At 40.2% G+C, this 19,952-nt stretch overlaps 3 protein-coding genes across 5 annotated transcripts; all 3 read right to left on the bottom strand.

Moving 5' to 3' along the window:
- Positions 1-90: 90 nt before the first annotated feature.
- Positions 91-8,650, bottom strand: LOC115755496. Its single transcript, XM_030694917.2, has 11 exons — positions 8,155-8,650; positions 7,402-7,706; positions 6,206-6,283; positions 5,937-6,039; positions 4,856-4,944; positions 3,386-3,497; positions 2,645-2,698; positions 2,503-2,551; positions 1,436-1,536; positions 700-812; positions 91-611 (listed from the first exon to the last, which is right to left on the bottom strand). The coding sequence occupies exons 1-11, from the start codon at positions 8,560-8,562 to the stop codon at positions 269-271; spliced, it is 1,755 nt and encodes a 584-aa protein (XP_030550777.1). The 5' UTR covers positions 8,563-8,650; the 3' UTR covers positions 91-268.
- Positions 5,727-10,346, bottom strand: LOC115755497 (cypmaclein-like). Of its 2 annotated transcripts, none has more exons than XM_030694918.2 (4): positions 10,216-10,346; positions 9,994-10,042; positions 9,580-9,873; positions 5,727-5,739 (listed from the first exon to the last, which is right to left on the bottom strand). In XM_030694918.2, exons 1-3 carry the CDS (start codon positions 10,273-10,275, stop codon positions 9,692-9,694), a joined length of 291 nt encoding a protein of 96 aa, XP_030550778.1. In that variant the 5' UTR covers positions 10,276-10,346; the 3' UTR covers positions 5,727-5,739; positions 9,580-9,691. The 2 variants fall into 2 exon arrangements, with proteins under 2 accessions (XP_030550778.1, XP_048129559.1); XM_048273602.1 differs by having other exon boundaries at positions 10,225-10,300.
- A 3,684-nt stretch (positions 10,347-14,030) lies between these two features.
- Positions 14,031-18,732, bottom strand: LOC115755515. 2 transcript variants are annotated; one of them, XM_048274781.1, is made up of 4 exons: positions 18,577-18,711; positions 18,410-18,469; positions 17,902-17,948; positions 14,031-14,780 (listed from the first exon to the last, which is right to left on the bottom strand). In XM_048274781.1, the coding sequence occupies exons 3-4, from the start codon at positions 17,944-17,946 to the stop codon at positions 14,205-14,207; spliced, it is 621 nt and encodes a 206-aa protein (XP_048130738.1). In that variant the 5' UTR covers positions 17,947-17,948; positions 18,410-18,469; positions 18,577-18,711; the 3' UTR covers positions 14,031-14,204. The 2 variants fall into 2 exon arrangements, with proteins under 2 accessions (XP_048130738.1, XP_030550813.2); XM_030694953.2 differs by lacking the exon at positions 18,410-18,469 and having other exon boundaries at positions 18,577-18,732.
- Between the last annotated feature and the right edge of the window lie 1,220 nt (positions 18,733-19,952).

Genomic DNA, 19,952 nt, shown 5'->3' with positions numbered 1-19,952 from the left:
AAATCTCCGAGGATCCTTGAGATTTGTAGAAATGACCATCTGAACAGGAACTGAACCAGTCTCGATTTTTTTAGTCTCTTCAATCTTTTCAACCGATCACAAGTTGCTTTCTTCATCATGAGAAAGGACGATTTTCGGGAATGGTTGACATTATCAACACACTATAAGACATTTTAAACATCCTTTTTTTCCTAGTATCTTGCTGAATAAACAAACTCTTACCTAAAAAGAAAAGAAAAAATTCATCCGGCAATAATACACCCAGGACCTAGAGGAAGTTCCTTTGGAAATTTCCAGAGGAAAACCTAGAAGTCAATCCCTGAGCCATATTTTCGGAGTCGAGGTTTACACTCTGGCGCCCAGCGACTAGGTCCTTCTCCCTATCCCATGGTTTCCATGGATGTTTCCCCAACCAATCTTCTTTCTCTTGTGGTTGCTGCTTCTGCTTCTTCTTTGAACGGCTCGTAGACTCTTCTTGGTGCTTTTGAACCAATGATTTCGATCTTTTGGCCTTGTTGTACATGTCCACCAAGTCCCCGTCTGCTTTGACCCTCTTCTTTTCCTCTTCATTTGAAGCAAGTGCCGTAGCCTCGTTGTATGCCTCCAGATAACTGCCATGTCGAAAGTGAATTGTACGGATGAGCAGAATCAAAACAGCAAAGCTGGAGTTTCCGAATGTTTTCAAAACGAGGCACCTACGTCATCTTAGCTTTCTGTGCTCTGTCTGATGGCGTATCAGTCCATACACTGGTGTCACCACGGCCTTCTTTCGAGCCCTTGCTAAATTTTGTGGATTGCATAGACACACCGGCCTGGCAACCAAAAGAAGCTGACTGAAATTATCTAAAAGAAAAGGTAGTGCTGTTTAACTCTCTTGAGAGGTGATTTAGATTTTTGTGGGCCTTACTATAATTAGAGGAAAGATGGCGATTAACAGTCTACAATGAAAATCACCCTTTGCTTGATGTGTGTTTTACTTTTTACCGCAACTTAGTTAAAATGAATCACATAGCATGGACAACAGCGATATGATCAGACAAGCTCAATGATTGTCAGAGGCCCTAGCAACTCTCCTACAGTATATATGACGTGCCTCTCCAGGGTCTTCCACTATTCAGGGGCAAATAGATGAAAATCCAAAACTAACTTGAACAAGACTAATCATGCACTAGTTCTCAAACTGTAAGTATGATATGGACCTTACAAGGATTTTTCAGCATTGCCCGACTAATCAAGTTGGTATCAAGTGATGCATCAGAACATTACAGACCACTCACTGAGATATTTAACTCCCCTCCTATAACCATTGTTTACCAATAAACTCTATTTGTTACAGGGGACTAAAATTTATGTGGCCCTGTCAACTAACATGAGAGTTGACATAAAATGCAATTGCGAAATTTTAATAAGATCAAGAAAGGATGAGTGATCTTACTTTCCTTTCTGGAGGTAGAGTTGTCATCCACTCGTCTCTTTTGGGCATCTCTTTAACCTGTATGTCTGCTAAGAGCTCATCATCACCTTCCATGGATATACCTGACAAAACAACTAATAATTAATAATAGACCAACGAATATTTGCTTTAGTTCTTCCAATGAAAGTAATTCTGACATCAGTTCACTCATGCCACACACACTCAGGAGTCAATAGTTACGTGACGATGCAGAACCTCAGGACCACCTCCAATTGAACATGAATATAATCAAATGTTTTCAATTCTTTTCACAGGACTCACCAGATACAGAAAATTAGAATGTTCAGGACTTTAATTCCTGGTTGATCATTTTCCATATAAAAGTGTTGCATAAAAAGATTAATAAAAGAAACTAGAAGACTATATGTCAATGTGCCAAGGGATTTGTACATAACAATTGGTGGTAGTTGACCGAGGATGATCAGCTACCTTGGGACCGAGACACGACTCAGACTCTCATGGGTGATAGCAGTCTCCCATTGGTGGTGACAGTTAAAGATCCTTGTCAGCATTGAACCCGACGACAATCTCCCATTGGTGGTGACAGTTAAACATCCTTGTCAGCATTGCACCCGACAACATTTCAGTCTCCCATTAGTGGTGACAGTTAAAGATCCTTGTCAGCATTGAACCCGACGACAATCTCCCATTGGTGGTGACAGTTAAAGATCCTTGTCAGCATTGCACCCGACAACATTTATTGGCAAGTAATTGGGTGCTATAGCCATGACTGACTAAATATGATTGGTGGTAGTAGTTGGCAAAAATGCAGTACAATAAGACAATACTGAAAGTGATGCAGACTCCTAAAAAAACCCTGTTTCATATTTCTCTAACCTCAACAAACGTACTGACTCATCAAAGCATTAAACTAGTGTATTTTCTTCTATCTACTTTTCCAAGAAAAAAATTTGGACCATTTGATCCATCTCATTCTATCTAAGGCAATCCATAGCAGTATAAGTTAAAATTGAGTATCAGAGACTTCAGGGAAAAGGATTAACAGCATATAAGCAGAAATAGCATACCCTGCAATCTCCTCCACTGGGCAGCCTCACGCATTGCTTTCAATTCAATCTAAGGTGAAAGAAACTCCATCAGTCTTGAGGCCAGTGAGATATATTCCTAATATATTGCCTCAACGATATTGATCCATAACAAAGTGCACACCTTAAATGCCTCTTGTTCCTCCTTCAGTTTGATTTTGTCATCCAATACTTTTCGCTGGACAAAGAAGATGAAAAATATTAATCGAAAAAAGGCAGATAGAACTCCAGAATGGTCTCCAGTGTTCCTCCACTTGCTCTTTCAACAACATATATGCACATGGGCTAACATCTTTGCACACAACTCTAATTTTAAAGACACTCCCTACTATTGGGAAGGACCAATAGTCCAAAAAAGTCTCTGAGAACCAAGGTTTGAATACAAATTTGAAATTTAAGCTCTCTATTTGATAAGGAGACCACATGTACAGGCAAAGATAATGTGGTTAGGAGCAAGTATATGTCTGAGTGTTGCTTCTGCCTAAACTAAGAAACCGACAACCAAGGTAGTGTCTATTAAATGGACCTTCAACACTGGTACCTTCGTTAAGAGAAGGATCCGTCTCAAAAGGACCAGAGCAACCTCAGATATAATACTTAGGACAAAGCACTGTTAGTAAAGGCGGAAAAATAAGTAAATGTCAATCCAATGACTAGAAAGAGCAGCAGACTGCTACTGCTTTGCACTCTTTACTGAGACATAAATCACTGTGATGTCATCCCTCTGCAGCGTATTTAAGGCATTAAAACACTGGTTTCGATGGAACCAACAACCACCCCCCCCAATTTTCTATAGAGAGAGAGAGAGAGAGAGAGAACAAAAGCATATAAAGTATCTTTAATTGTGTATTTAATTTTATCTCACCTTATCTGGATCTTGTAAATCCTTAAATGCCTTGTTCAGTTTGATAAATGCTTGGTGAGCTTGTGGATGAGAGCATTTGTCCGGATGCACCAAAAGAGACAACCTCCAGTACCTATAATGATTTTAACATGTAAGAAAAAAGATTTCAGAATATGCAGACACCTGTCAAATACACAGCCTGTAAACTACTCAATATATATCAAACCTACTATAATTTTGAAAACAAGATTAGGTTGTTGACTGTAATTCTCTCCACAATTAGGGGATACATAGCAATTCGACCTCAGGATAGTAGAGTGATTATAAGCATAGATCCAGTTTTACTTCGCAGTAATTAACAAATAGAATGGAAACACAGAGAAAGTAAGTGTATAGCCCTTGGAGACGGAGACATATGTAATGTATCCAGGTTCATTCAGGCTAAAGTGACAGCAATCATTGGTGAGGATTGAAAGACCATAACGTCCCAAAGAGTGAATGCAAAACTATATGTTTGCAAGACAGAGTAAAAGAGTATGAGCAAGATCCATGTAGTGGAGAAGTTCATCTAGTGTTATGTGCAACTGTTGGGCGCCACTTAAGCTTATGAGAAAGTTCCATAGGATGACAATTAAGAACAACATGCTTTATGGCACGAAGTGTCGTGAGAACATTCGGAATGAGTGTAGAGAAGACTAGAATGATTTGTTGGATGTGCGAGCACACAAGAAAAGACAGAATTAGAAATGAAATTATTTGAGGAAAAGTACATGTGGCTTATAATTGAGTATAATAAGAGGAAAGGCTTGTACTAGATGACTTGGTCTCACTGAATGAACACCTTTCGTACTCCACGAGATGTGATCAGTGGATCGGCGACTCGGGTATAAAGGAGTAAAGGGTAAAACCCAAAAGGACGTGCAAGGAGATAATAAGAAGAGATATGGAGCATTTAGACTTTACACAATAGATCAGACGAATTTGAGCGCAATGGCTAGTAACATTTATCTAACCAACCTGGGTTAGTAGGAGAAGACTAGTTTACCGTTGCTGGTTATGTCATCAATAAGTTGAGAGAAATCCACTATTAAACATCAATAAGGTGCAAAACTATTCATCTCAGCTACTATAACTCCCTACATATTTTATTGCCTCCATTCTTGAATCGAATCCATGGACAGAAACATAGAAGTTCTACAAATTTCACTGATAAACATTTATCACAACTCCTCTCAAGCCCCCCATCCAAAGTTTCTTGACATGTTTACATTTATAACATAAAGAGTGGTATCATTGGTTTACTATATTGACTTACTTTAAATCAGGCGGAGCAAAAGGAAAAAAAAAAAAGGTCAAACGATCTAGCCGTTTACTTTTCATTTTTCACAAGCAATAATTCAGGAAAGTTTATCGAATATTTATGGATCAATGTCCAGCTCTCAAAATTGTTCCAAAGACAGGAGATGATCCACGCACAGGAAAGTAGTTTACCTTTTCTTCACCTTATCGGTGGACATGTTGTGGTTCACGCCCACTACATCATAAGGGTTATCAACCTCAGCTCCCATGATTCTTGTCACCTGAATAAATAGAGGAAAAAATGGAAATTGAGTAGCTGATGAAATATTTGAATATCCATGCGACCAAAAAAATAATATCTTAAGACACATTAACAGATCCTCATAATAATTACGCAAGAAGTTGAAAAATACTTAGCTCTCCTGTCAGTGGCTGTCCGAGTATTAAACCATACGTGCTGCTTTTTGATATCTTACTACACCATATGACTTATTCAACACAATAAATTATGTACACAGAGTTCATTTTATGTCAAAAGAATTTATCTCAGAATAATTATTAAGTCTTTCATTGACCAAGAAGAACAAAGGAGGTACCAATTTACAAAATAAAATCAACTATCTACAAAGAAAAAAAAAACTACAAGCAAGAGGTCTACATCCAAATCTAATACACGCTTTCCATAAAAAGTTTTGCCATTATACACGACAACTAAAAGTCCGCAACTACCTCCCAGGAAACAAAAAGTAACAAATTTCATTCTTAAAAGGTCCTTCTGTTCCTCTCCATACACGATTGAGAATGGAAGGAAACACCTGCCACGAACCAATTGAGACCAACAGAGCAAGAGATGGCCATAGCTACCCAAATGGAAATGCAGCAGGTGATGGTTAGCAGTTTCTTGGTCAGGCTTCAATGGGTCTCAAGCAAATTTTGTTGAGAATCCCATTGATAGCCTTTACTTATGACTCACACCTTCTAAGAGCTAGACATGCCTCAAGTTATCAGTTGGTTTGCCCTATAGTCCTAGTTGCATACAGTGCTCAGCGCCACAATGGTTTTCAAATGCAAGCATCCTCATAGTCAAATGGTAAGCCAGATATATTCCTCATATCAACAAGAGTTCTATGTCATCCTTATTATGCTTACTACCTTTGTCATTTTACAATGCCACCATTAGTTATAGAGCGAGTCTATATGACATATTCCATAATCCAGCATGACTGATATACCACAAAGTACATTAACCATGGTGCATAGAAGAATAACAAACCTCTTCAAAACGCTCTGCTTCATTTGCAGATTCAGCTTCAGCAACCACAGCTGGTGGTGCAGGTCCAATGAATAATTCTGTATCTTCCTCCAATTCAGCATCCCTAAGAATATGCAAGGGTCCATACACAGTGTTACATAAGACTATACACATGAACACATATACTCACAAAGAATGACCTAAAACTAGGAAATAAACATTGCTCCCAAACAAGTGCCTAAGTAGAGCACTGCTGCAAACCACATGGGGTTAGAGGGAAAAAGGAACACCTGAGCTCAGCCTGTGCTTCGGTTAATTTAGCCGCGGCAGCCAACAACTCAGCTGACGGCATTTCTGGACCAATGACCCTGCAATGCAGCATCCGCAGTTACAATCAGAGCACTTACATGAACAAGCTTCAAAATACAAACCAAGTACAAACACAAGAATACGGCAATAATCAATTAGGCCACTCCTATCAGGATTCATGCCTAACTACATAAGTGTGTGGCTTGAATGTTGTCCCTGTAAAAAGTCTGAGGCAGCCCTATTTTATACAAAGGTCAGTTCCACCAATCTTTCATTGGAAATATGTCCCTTTGAACTTGATCACAACTTCCTATTTCATTTGTCATTTGTCAATCAGTCTTATTTCTTTGTTTGGACAATGAAATGTCCTGTCCTATACCAAGAGCTTCTACACAAAATAAGAACTTTGAAAAATCACTCCACCTATAGAGACAAAGCTTTTAACATCCTGCAATTTTTCTAAAACAATTCTATCTTGAGCTCTTAAACATTCTTCTCCTCAACCTTCGCTAACGTGAGGCTAGGTAGTCTCTATGGAGAGTACTCGGCAAGCAAGAATTATGTCTAAAGGCAGCTCAGATCTTTAGCACCAGATCAACTTGTGACCTCCTCACGGTATTTCCATTTTGAGCACTAAGAGAATGTATTTGTCTTGAAGATTTGATCCAAGCAGCTTCACAATGTTCGATGATGTCAAGAAGAGTGAGTGTGGTATTAATTACTCCCGGCCCAGCTTAAAATCCTGTTGAAAACCGAAATCCATTCTTAAATAGCTTCATTCAACACTTGTCGACACTATTCCAACCATATTGGCACTTGGCAGACAAATGGAGAACCTTGAGCAATATTAGGTTCAAAAGAGCCTTCTGGACTATAAATTAAAAGCATAGGTAGGAGACAATTGCATTCACGGGTACTCGAAAAAAACCATAACAGGGAAAAACTTTTAATAAACCACATTTACCAAAAATTTACGAAAACATGTTTCAGCAATCAATTGTTTATATGGGTAGCAGCAGTTAAATATACAAAAGAAGAATGGAACTACCTGTGCAATATCAACTTCCAATGTTTGGATTTCGGAAATGATACTGGGCTAGTGTCAAATTGAAAAATCAAGCATTATATGTCATTGTTTCATTTATTATCCAGTCAAACAGATCGAAAGACATAATACCTTCTACGAGCTGAAGAACCTTCCTCTGAAACATCACCGCTTATGCCCTCCCGATGGTTAGACTCCAGCTGTGAGTTCTTCACAACTTCAGGCTGTTTAAGATTTTCCTCTTTATGCTCCATATGAGCTTCAATCAAGGGTCCAACAACGTGCAGAACTGGACGGCTACTTGGTGGCAGTAAGAATACTCCATCTTTTTCCTCAAGGTCGAGTGAATGGAAGAGCTGCTTCAAATGCCTAACCAACAATCTTTCGGATATGCCATTGATGTCAACTGCTTGTCCACTATCAATCATTTGCAGAAGCTATTGGAGAAGACGGAAAAGGAGTAAATAGCTTAACAGATGAGGTTCATCCAAAATAAGCTATTTAAAGAGCGCAACAACCGACAGGAAACGGTAACCACATTCTTATTCCCGGGACATAAACATGTGAAAAGATGATGGAACAAATAACTAGTACAACTCAAAATGCTCACAGTTCTTCAGGCGGTACCTCTGCGACAGCTTAGCTTCTAAAAAGGACAACTGACCTTCGCTGTATAGACAAGGGACAGAAGTTTCATATCCAACGATCGCTTCAAAGAAACGAGATTTTCCAGAACTTGTGCTGATAATTTCAGTCTGCTGCGATTCTTTTTTCAACTATTCTCATTTCAAAACTCAAAACCGATCAAAGCGGAGCTCTAAACATGAACTATTCAGACAGGATCACATTCCATCAAACAGAACTAGCAAAAGATCTGAGCTTTACCTGCCTCAAGTCACTCGCTACACTAGGGAACTCCAACAACATATTCCTCAGAACCGATTCCGGATGAATACAAGCTCTCTCCGTCTCCGCATCCGAACCGCCAGAAGATCCATCGCGAGCGCTCCTCCTGCTGCTCCTCTTCTCATCCTTCCTCGACCTCTTCCGCTCCTTCTCTCTATCCACGCGTCCCCTCTCTTTCTTCCTAATACTACTACTGCCGCCACTCCTCTCTCTTTTCTTATGTTTCTCTCTCCTAGAACCGCTCCGCTCCTTCCGGCGGCGGTGTCGCCGCCTCCCGGAGGACTCTTCCGAGCCATCGGAGCTCGAAAGAGACGGCGACGGCGATTCCGTCTCCGTGTCCGTCTCCGAGTCCGAGCGCCGCGATGATTTCCTCCTCCGCTTCACCATACTTTTTGGGGGGCGGGAGAGAGAGAGAGACGAAGATGCAAACCCGGCCGATGGCCACCAGTTGACACCGGCTGTTATGGCGCGGGCGATCGGGAAAAGGCACCAGCTTTGGGCCAAAGAAAATATTCTCTCCGTTTCGGGTTACTCATAGCAATTACAAAGCCCAAGTTTTGAAAGGCCCAACAAATTTCGTGTCAACCCCCCCTCTGGCTTAACTTCATCAAGGAAAACCGCCATTAATCACCTCAAGCTTCTTCAATCCGATATCCCACCACAGAGAGAGTATCCCACTTCACAAGATGCATTCACTTCTCATCAGCAGTCTCTCTATCTCCCGAAAAGAAAAGATCCGCAGCTTTTCTACACCCATGGCGCCGGCAGCACGGCCCTGGTCGGGTTACTGCATTGGAGGCTTCTCCTCTTGTCTCATCGTTTGATAAGATGCGTATTTAGTAATGGGGCGTCATTTACATCGAAGATAATTCAACGGCGTATCCTTATCTCTAAAGCTTTGCAATTTTTCAGAAGCATTCCCGGCACATCCTAATGTCCACACTATTTTTCCTGCCCCGAGCAGATTCGACTACGTTGTTCTTGCAGATGATTTCATTAGCTATAGCATCTCAATCCCGTCTCAAATAGGAGATGGTTTGTGAGAAGGGTTTACGAAATGAGACTCGGCACGAAATGGCCGTCGAATGAGCATCCGAGGAGAAATAGAACTTGATTTCATCCACACCCTGCTAAAGAAGCAAGCCACAATCTAGACATTGACGGATTATTTAATCGTTTGCAGAATATAACCATCCGTACATAATCCTCCCAGGAAACTCAGAGACACATGTTATCTAGCAACTAACTAAACCGAAAGGTCTCTTGCTTGGAAATGAACCCACGATGGATCCAGCTAAGTACATAGAAACCACTTCTCACATCCGAATTAACTTGCTTTTCTTATACAAACCCAACCTCACTTTTTCTTCCCACACACATGCATGAACCGCGTGCGGGCACGACGAACTACATTCAGATTTTAGACGGACGTGAACACAGATACAGCGGGATACGCAGCACAGCACAGATTATTACATCCAATGTCCGAGTCGAACTTCGACATGTACGATGCGATCTAGGGACATTTGTGGCGGCCGCCGTGGGTGGTCATGTTGGCGTAGCAAGGGCAAACGTCCTCGTTCCCAGAAGTACCGGGAGGCACGCAGTTGCACCTCTGGCAGCACGTGTTGCACGCCTTTATGCACATCTTGTGCCTCGACGACTTGCTGCATCTGTAGTTGCACCTGTTCTCGCAATCTGCAGAGGATCACCAGAAATCGCAAAAATCAATGTAGCCATCCACTGTATGTGTCTGTTCTTTGGGTGGTCGAAAGCATGCGCGTAGCTTCGCCGATCAAAATCTGCAGAAGACCTTACCAATTTTTTGAGCTTCAGCTTGGAATTGTACTCCATCAAAAATCAGCAGCTGACATTGCAAACCCAAATAAGAAAAAGACAGAAACTTTAAGTCAAGACTTCCACTCTCAGTGAATCTCTTTCAACCCCTCCACACCGAATTTGAATCTGTTTAGAACAGTCTAAAACGATGCCGGGTACGAACGCTTAAGTAGCACGGCACATGTATATATATGAGCGTACCTCATGTACCAAGACCAGGCAGAGGATTGCAAAGAGGATGCTCGTTTTCGCACTCGCCATTTCCTTTCCCACGAGCACACGAATGCGCGACGACCGCAGATCAGAGAGAGAGAGAGAGAGAGAGAGATGAGCAGAATGCATGAAGTTTCGAGAGCTCGCGAGAGTATTTATAGTGGGAGGAGGCTCTTGATGGGGAGAGTTTCCCGCGCAACGCATAATGTGACTCCATTGAATACCACTTGTTTCGGCAAACTCACTTGCCGTGAATGACCGAGTAACGCACAAAGCTTCAATTTGCCGGTATTATTATGTGGTGAAATCGAAATCCCATGAATTAGATTAGGTCGCTGTCTTTTTTTTTTTTTTGCCTTTTTTTTTTGGCACTCCTCCTCGCTGCACGCCTCTTTACAGAAAATATCGAGACGTCACCGCACATCACGTCATCGATATATGTATACGATTTGCTCCGGTTTGCGAGAGAACGCCGTGTGTTGTGACCGCCTATGCCTCGCCCGCCTCCATTTTCTCGGCAAATTTGAAGACGGATTCCGCTGTGTACATGCAGTTCGGATGGTATCATTGATTGCTTGCACATCATATCGGTTGGTGGCGTGAGATACGACCATAGCTGTTTGAGTTTGATGACATTTGGCTATCCTAATAGTGTATAAAAGGTTTGAGACGATAAGAATACTACCAAGTGATGCATTGCCAAATTTCGGTTACCATCAGATGATTTGAGGAGATCGATATCATACTCAATGTTTAAATCAACAAGTTTACTTCAGCGTGGATTCCCTTTTGGTTAATCGAAAAATAGGCAATAGTACCAAAAAAGTCTTAAACATGTTGTATTAGTGCCAATTCAACTTTAAACCTTTTAATTAGGCCAAATCTATCATAAACCTTTTGTATTTGTGCTAATTAAGCTCATCCGACCAATGTTGACAAGAAATTGCTAACGTGGACTGGTTGTTCTACATGACACGGCCGGTCTTGATATGGATATTTTAAATAAATTTTTTAAAGAAAAATTGAATTTGTAATTTTTTTTTTTTTTTTTGTTTCATTTTGGCCATTGAGGGTCACCTCGCCTAGAGCCGGTGGGGCCACAATGGCCCTAGGCGAGGTAGCCCTCGTCCAAATCTTGCGAGGGCATTCATAGTCTAGCTCACGCCCGATGAGGTGGCCCTCACCTTGATCTGTCAAGGGCTTTCCTAGCCTCGCTCGCTAGAATGAAAAGAAAGAAAAAAGGAAAAAAATTTGAAATTTTAATTTCTTAAAAAAAATATTGAAAAATATCTATGTCGGCGTTAGTCGTGTTACGTAGGACGGTTGGCATCCATGTAGTGATTTTTAAGCAAAATTGACCGGATGAACTCAATTGGCACAAATACAATATGTTTAAAACTTTTTTGGTACTTTTCCCCGTAACAATATGTTGTCGTTACATCAATGAGAAAATTCCAAAGAAGCGTCTGAACTGCTCTCCCTTTCTTAAAGAAGGGCCCGAAGATGACTTTATTTCAAAGAATGGTATGACCAAAGGCATTTTCGTTATTTATTTTTTAATTATTTTTTATTTTCTCTTTTTTTTTTCCTTTGTTTTTCCCCTTCATTTTCGTTGATGGCTAGTTTCAATGGCCGACCATCGGTGAGGGCAAGGGTTGTCTCACCGGTGGCGGGAGAGGTAGCCCTCGTTTGTGGCCGGCGAGGGCTCGCCTCGCCCAAACGAGACCATCCCCTCGCGGCGATCAAGGGCGGCCTCGCCATGACGACCCGACCCTCACCTAGGCAAGGTGCGGCTGCCTAGCCCTTGCCGGTGGTTGGCAGTGAGATCAGCCATTGGCGACAATGAAGGGAGAAAAACAAAGAAAAAAAGAAAAAAAAAATCAAAAAATGAAAATGATAAAAATACTCTTAGTTAGATCATTCTTTGAAATAAAAAGGGCACTTTAGACCCTTATTTTTTAAAAAAAAAAAAAAAAAAGGTCTACTTCAAGCCCTTATTTAACAAAATGATGCAAGTTCATGCCCTTATATGAAATTTTCCCTTACATTATTTAGCAAGAGTCAATAAAAAGGCTTAATATCTCTATCATCGCTCGAAATTAATGTACAATGTCTGTATCCTATGTGACAAAAAGAAACTACATCACCGACAAATTGGGGGTTATCGTTTGTTGCACTCCGAACAAGATGTCAGACATGTCTTGAATGATAGAACACTTGATTCAATGGAAATACCGTGTCAACATGCTACATGATGTAACCTCACCGATATACGAAATTTACATGGAACAAAAACCGCCTCACCATCTTTGAAATAAAATTATGGATGGAAATGAAGACATTGATCATAGTCCTATTCTATCACATAGCTTGTGCAACTGCACACCATCTTCCCTACAAGCCTACGAAAAACCAGCCTTCTCATGCATCTCACATCCCACGAACGAGCAACTTGCGCTCGGGGTGAAGGACCATCTGGAGACGTTTCATCTTCTTAGGAAAATTTGACGTGCGGGTCCTGCAAAAGAAGGCCTCAGATGTTAAATTTGCATCTTTAGAAGGGCATCTCAGCAAAATTTCTTGCGGGGAAGAAACTGAGACATCGATTCAAAGCGGCCATCAGGTGGAAAGTTTTCTTTCCAGGTGAGGTCCTGGGACATGGCATAGGGACTCACAACCACATAATCACAGGATCACGGCTGAAAGGGTAGCTTTTCATTAACAGGGCACGAGCTTTACAGAACATAAGTGATAATACATACCCTTTCCTCCTGTTCTTCTTGTACGTTTCCGCCGTTATCCGGCATGTTATCACGACACGAGCAGCAGATGCCGGTCACGACACGGGGTTTCGGTGGAGTACAAGTGGTCTGCGAGGTGCCGCTCGATTGGTTAAGGATTGACACCGAACTGTTGCTATGTCTGATGATTTTTCGGGGTACGTTGCCACGATAGATGACGATATAGACTCCAAAACCTACTTATATTTACCTCCTTGCTGGTGACATAAGATTGTCAGTCTTATTGATACATAAAAACTTTAAGAGATTGACTGTCCTTTCTTCTTATGTATAGATATACGCGTCAAGTTCGTTTAAGTCCTACCATGCATCCGGACAAAATGCGGATTCAATTGGCAGCGCAAGTCCTGATCTTTGTGCACTCCAGTGAAGCAATATGATAGGAAAACGAAACCTTGCCATAGACTAAGACTTTGTAGAACCAAAACTGCGTGGACCATTACGACAATCAAAGCATCGAAGATTACTTTCTTATCTAGTTTTGTCCATCACCTACATTTATCCATTTATGGATGTTGGATTTCCTGGTCACCCACTTGGTTAACGACAGCAAAGAATTGAATGCTGTCCTATGATGGGTTCTTTTCTGTGCTGTTGCTCATATACAGTTGGCAGCACCTATGGATCTGTTTACCAACCCTAAAGTTTAGCCTCTTTATCAGGAACTTTAGGTCACATTTTCTTTGATTCAATTAGCTGTACATGGTTTCAGATCTTAAAGAGGATAAAGGATTGGCCTCATTGTGTTATATGAGTGATGTCATATGATGTTAACGGCACCAACCCCCACAGCAATCGAACGAAAAAGCTTTTGTACTCGCTGTGAAATTTTTTTTTGGGGGGGGGTCATTGTGGAGTTAACCTGTTGCCTGATAACAGCAAAGATTCGTCGATGAGATTGACTAAAGAATCGCTAAGCCGAGTTCTATTAGATTGCCCACAAATACATCGCAAGGTTTCTGATAATTCATTTAGATGGGGCAAAACATTTTACGTAGGAGGAATAGAAAAAGAGACCTCCTTTACAAGGTTTCTGATAATTATCATTCAAAAGTTACACTAGTATGAAGTGTCATGCTTCATTTGACATATGTGAAAGACTATCTAAGACCTACATACAAAAGAATCACAGAAAAATTATAGAGGCCTCGTGCTGGAGAAATGATCTTCAACAGCTTAAAATCGAACCCAGCATCTCGTGCACTGTGCCATACAGTCTCCCTTGCAATCAATGTTATAACCCAAGACCTTTGGATTTCGGTGCAGAAGATTGCGAAGAGACTTGCCCTTTATCCCCCAATCCTTTTCCAGGACTTTGACGTTGTTCTTCACTTCGTCTTCAAGTTCGCATCCAAGAACCTCAGGGAACTTCTTGAGCAGCTTGCAAAGGTCCTCGTCTGAGAGGGTTAAACTCCTCAAATAATCTAAAGTTTCACTTAGAGCTTCGTAGGTAGGGACTTCCTTTTTACGTTCTTCACCCCAGTAAGGGGAATGAATTTGGCCAAATGCTTTAGCAAGTATCTTGTCCTCCTCCTCGTTGCTGAAATTGAACACAGAAAGAGCATCTCTACATCTTTCCCATGTCTTCTTCTGTTCTTCGCTTAAATCTACAGTTACATCACTTGCACGTACTACCCATTTCTTAGCAGAGAGACTTGGTGGCCAAGCTAAGCTCGTCACTTTAGATGTGGCCGAATTGGAGAAAGATGTGCTTAAAGCAGCACTAGCAAGTGCAACAGTCACAGTATCACTCTGCAATTCACATTGTTCGATGCGATTACTGAAGATTTCAAAAGAAAAGGAAAGTACAAGATCTGAAGTACGAATTACATTGACTTGTCATAGATAACTCTGTTGTCATGCTGTCCAAGTTCATTTTAGAGGTAGCAATGAACAAAGCCAATGTGAAGCACAAAAGATATCAGACAAGGAAATTAAACTGTGGAGTGGGAAGCAAATTATGTCTGTGAGCTATATATACAACATCACGACTCTCGTTGTGTTCAAAGAACTGAGATATGCCTTTCGTTCCTCAAACAATTGATCCTACCCCTCCCAAGTTTCCTATTTCCCCTAAAGAGATGCATCCAAGGGTTAGATGCGTCGACACACTTCAGATAGTAAATTCAAACATGACAATGAGATTTCAAGTACACTCGCAATATCCTTAAAGTCTCGCTCCAAGACTTTGGGATGTGGATTCTAATATTCCATTCAGGCTATAAGTATGCGAAGTCCTCTTAAAAACCAAGATGATCCCAAATCTCCGTTCTTTCTCCCTAAATCAGGGAAATGAGAGAGAAGCTTACTTATGTACCTAATAGTCCGCAATATGTTGAATTTAATCATCTGACCTATGGAAGATAGACATTAGGATGATCCAGAGAAACCAGTTTCAAATTGTACAAAGTACTCCGGTAACCAAGACTAGACAATCTGACATCTTAGTTCTCAATATCTCAGTTAGGATGAGAAAAAATTCATCATGCACAAGTCGAAGCATGTCTTCTTTACTCGAAATATGCTACATGACTCAGCAAGTAGTAAGACCCCAGCAACAGAATGAACCTGTTTTAAGAATTTTTCAAGAATAACAATGCAATGTGCACAAGTTGCAGTGCTGCTGATAACATATTTACCAAGTGTTACAGAAGCTTTTCTGTAACACATGCCTACAACAAGCTTTTCACTCGTTGATAATACAGACATAGTTATCATATTTACCATTTATTACAGAATGGTAACAAAATAGTAACAGAAACAAATACTTCAGTATACCAAGTGTTTAACTAAAATAGGAAAGCATGGACAAATGCAGACAATAGTTTGAACGAAACCCACCTGCAATGTAATTTGGCCTAATTTATAACACAGTTTAGCCAGCAAGGACAAACAAAACCCACCTGCTCTGTAACTTGACCGAAATTTTAAGCCAGCAAGGACAAACAGTTAAGGATCTCGAGGAGTGTAATTTGCAGGTATTAATTATTATCAAAGAGGTTCCCTAGAATATTGAGAGTGCTCGGCTTAGCCACAAAGATTCAGTGGCAAAAAAAAATCAATCCACCAGTTTGTAAAATATAGTGTGATTAGGAGATGGAAATAAGGTCGCGGCAGGTTGAACAGGTTGTGCATGCATGGAATTCCTTGTTTCACTTAAATTTTATAGTTCCTCTAGCACACGATATTGCAACTGTTACTAGAGGTTTGAGTGATATCTTGAATTTCACTACCTTCTCCAATTGCCAACCCAACTCCTAAATCACGCTCATGCGCAGGAATGTTCTTTCTTAATAAGCTCAAATCAACAAAGCTTAATTTGCTAGCAAGGTAGATATCATCAAGGTACTTTAATGTTATATGATTGCAAAAGTTCAATATTAAATACATGGAAGTATTATTTCGTATGCCACTCTGCGAATGGGATGAGGACAACAATGGTGTAGCCTTATCCTATCCAGGAGATCAGCTATATATCTTTTTTGGCCATTGTGCCCTATTATGGGTCAAGTCCGATGTATGATCAATATACTCACATCTTTCCATATTTATTCATTCGTGTCATTTTAGATCTTCCTTTACCCTTGAACTTGCGTCTTCATCCTATAATACCACCTTCTCATTAGAGCATCTACATGTCCAATATGGATGTTTGTCTAGTTCTTCTACATGTAACTTTTACAGCCAGTTAGGCTGTTGAAAAGCAATAAACTGCAAAAAGCAACCAAACATCACCAGAATAATTGTCCTCCATTTGTTCCATCTCGAGTTGGAAGAGAGGGGAGGAGGTGTTAGGGTGGCTTATCTTTAGTACGGACGGGTCAAGCATACCAAGGCACATATCTTGGACACTTACCCTGTGAACCTGCTTCTCTCATCTCTCTTCAGAGGTTCTTCAATCCGTAGATTTTTTAATTTTTTGTTTTTTCCTTTAGGTGTTCTGAAAAACCGTAGGCATCAAGTGGGATAGGAGTTAAGTGAATTATAGGTAAGTATACCTTGAGAAGGGAACGAGGTGGTAGGCAGGAAAGCAAGATGCAATTAAGGATGGGCAGGAGAAGATCACCCACCCTTCCTTTGTATCCATTATTACGGGGAACAACCTAACTAGCAACGTAGAATAATTTTATGTGTACCCAAGAATCTGCAACCTGCGTGAACCCCATAGAATAATAGAATTCCCATAATAATTTCCAAATATGGTCACCCTCACTCTTGTTTTCATTTTCAGAACAAAGTGAATCGCAATAATCAAATCTCAAGATACAAATTAATCAGCATCTGAAGAAGCTGTGAATCTAACGGCAGGACATTGGAGCTTGGAGAGCTTGATAACTGGATATCAATCAAGCCCTTGTATATGTCCAATTTTTGAAAGAGAAACATTCCATTCACAAAACTGCAAGGTATAACTCATCCACAAGTAAAAGGGCCCTCTCCTGCTTATATATATGTCTTATTAAAACCTGCTGAGATGATTACTGGTGCAATTTTGTCTTATTAAAACCTGCTGAGATGATTACTGGCACAATGGACATAAAATTTCACAAGGAACTCTGAAAAATTCAGGTATGTCCTCAGCAATGTATGTTTGAAAGCATTCGAAGTTAGCCGGTCAAGTGAATAAAATAGTGGTTTTGTATTTCGGGGAAATTCATGAAAGTAATACATTTCTTCATCTCACTTTCTGGTGGTTACAGACCAATGAAAGACCTCCTTGCAGCTTATATCGTGAAAGTAAATTTGCAGAAGGCGGTTAATCTTGAAGTACACACATGTGCTTCCCAATGCCAAAGAAGAAAAGGAAAGGCACTTCAATTTTCGTCCATGTGCCCGAAATTTGATACGGACGAGGAACAAAGATTTAACTTACAGGTTTAAGGTAGAGCAGAGGTGAAGCCAAGGAATTCCCAACCATCCCTACATTAGACAAGAAAAAAAAAAGCAGCCATTTAAAGGATAGCCATCACAGGATATAAAGAAGAATCGCAATACTAAAATTAAAATTAAAAACAAAAATAAAAATTTGATCCACAACTACTTTATTGTGAATCCCAGGTAAATCCTAAACGCAGTAGCAAGGATATGTCCTCCAAAGGTAAATCCTAAACACAGAGCATCAACTTCATTTTTTTTTTTTGCAAAACCATCATTGCTTCCATTTTCTTGGGCGAAAATCTTATCATCTCAAGAAGAGACTATCGAATCTCTCTTAGCTTCTCCTCATATTTTGCTACAAACACCCTAGCTGCTATGGGCAAAATCTAAACAAGGGTCGTCCTCCTTTATCCAACAATTGGTCTCAAGTATCTCCATATTGAACGGAACTTAAGTCGGCCAACAAGTTCCTAAAAGCGAACTTGACCAGCAACGTCACTGACCTAAAGAACGACTCTGAACATATGAAAATCTGTAAGCATCGATCTGGGTTCACTTGAACTCTTCAGTCTCAGACAAAACAGCACGAAATCTGGTGTTAATCCGAGAGAAACCATGGCTTCTTGTCATGTCGGAGAAACTGTAACGAGGAAAAGACTAGAAACATTACCAGAATCCAAGGGTCACTATGCTCAGAAGCTCTTGGGGAAGAGAGAGAGAGAGAGAGAGGGTCGAGTCCTCCGATGGTTGGACCATGGATTCTGCGACTCCTGGCTCGCAGGAGGGGGCGCCAAAGATGGGGGAAGGTGGGACCTACTGCACGGGAGAAGGTCCATATAATATTGGACTATTTTCATAAATATTAGGAATTTTTATTGCTTCTGCAACGAGTCAAAATATAATTTGCACTTTTAATTGATAATTCTATTTAAATACACGTGTCATCCATCTAATAATTAAGATGCATGATGCCTTCTATACCAATAGTGAACCTAATAATCCCAACCATCGATAATGTCAAGAGGTGGATAAATTATCATTACATAGGAAATTTACTTTAAATACAAGGGTCAACATCAATCCCGCTTCAATGCCGGAACCGGACTGAATCGTCCGATTCTCAGGATAGTCGAGTAGGTTCTTTGGTTTTCGACCCTAAAAAAGAGAGAGAGAGAGAGAGAGAGAGTAGGTTTTTTGGGGTAAAACTTTGGAATCCGCCATTGCTAATTCGATTCTCAAGTTAATACTATGAATTGCCAATTTTATTTGGTCTATTTTATTTAAAAACAGTTTAACACCTTTTGTATTGGAAAAAACATGAGAAGTTATAAATTGAGGAGTAGATCCCATGAATGTCTGAAATTAGAGTGCATTTTCGTTGGTCTACCCAAGGGCCACTTGACATTATCTAAGGTAGCATACACAATATGAATAATTTGATTTCGCTAGATTGGCTGTTTCAAATGTAATTAGTTCAGTTTCACATTCAGAAAAATTGGAACCAAGATATGTAGAATAGAATAGGTTCTAGCTTCAAGTCTTAGAACCGATTCATCCTGGAACCGATTATTCTTAATTGGAGGATTTTTCCATTAGAGAGAGAGAGAGGAGAGAGATTGATTTGGGTTTCAAATTCACTATAAAATGATCCCATCAATTATCAAGTGAACCGTCTGCCAAGAGTTTGTACCTTTGTAAATACCATTTGACCTCTCGATCACTTCGATTATTCGTTACATTGAGTCATATAGACAAACTTTTAATGCTTTTAATTCAAGGTATAAGTGCATTAGAAATCTCAAAACTTGTCGGGATAGTGTAATTGAGTCTCAAAAATTACAAAAAGTACAATCAAGTCTTAAAACTTGTCAAATTTGTGCAATTGAATCCTTTTGTTAATCATGTTTATTTAAACAAATAGAAATGCTGACGTAACTTTTTTTTTAATATATTCTCTCTCCTACGTGGGGATGGCATGATAAAATATGAACACAAGGCTAGAACAATGTCGTTTTAGCTTAAATCATCATTGAAATCAAAATATTA

Source organism: Rhodamnia argentea, chromosome 2, assembly GCF_020921035.1.
Source record: "Rhodamnia argentea isolate NSW1041297 chromosome 2, ASM2092103v1, whole genome shotgun sequence".
NCBI classification, from domain to species: domain Eukaryota; kingdom Viridiplantae; phylum Streptophyta; class Magnoliopsida; order Myrtales; family Myrtaceae; genus Rhodamnia; species Rhodamnia argentea.
The sequence above is the reverse complement of the archived record's forward strand: the minus strand, read 5'-3'. Positions and strand labels throughout refer to the sequence as shown.

Excerpts from the sequence above, each read along its gene's own strand:
- LOC115755496 (XM_030694917.2), bottom strand. The coding sequence starts at position 8,562 with ATGGTGAAGCGGAGGAGGAAATCATCGCGGCGCTCGGACTCGGAGACG. Across the intron at positions 7,707-8,154 it reads TAGCGAGTGACTTGAGGCAG|CTTCTGCAAATGATTGATAG; the intron begins GTAAAGCTCAGA and ends CTTCTCCAATAG. Across the intron at positions 813-1,435 it reads CTCTACCTCCAGAAAGGAAA|GCCGGTGTGTCTATGCAATC; the intron begins GTAAGATCACTC and ends TTTGGTTGCCAG.
- LOC115755497 (XM_030694918.2), bottom strand. The coding sequence starts at position 10,275 with ATGGCGAGTGCGAAAACGAGCATCCTCTTTGCAATCCTCTGCCTGGTC. Across the intron at positions 10,043-10,215 it reads GCCTGGTCTTGGTACATGAG|CTGCTGATTTTTGATGGAGT; the intron begins GTACGCTCATAT and ends TTGCAATGTCAG. Across the intron at positions 9,874-9,993 it reads AGCTGAAGCTCAAAAAATTG|ATTGCGAGAACAGGTGCAAC; the intron begins GTAAGGTCTTCT and ends GATCCTCTGCAG.
- LOC115755515 (XM_030694953.2), bottom strand. The coding sequence starts at position 17,946 with ATGGTTGGGAATTCCTTGGCTTCACCTCTGCTCTACCTTAAACCT. Across the intron at positions 14,781-17,901 it reads CTCTGCTCTACCTTAAACCT|AGTGATACTGTGACTGTTGC; the intron begins GTAAGTTAAATC and ends TGTGAATTGCAG.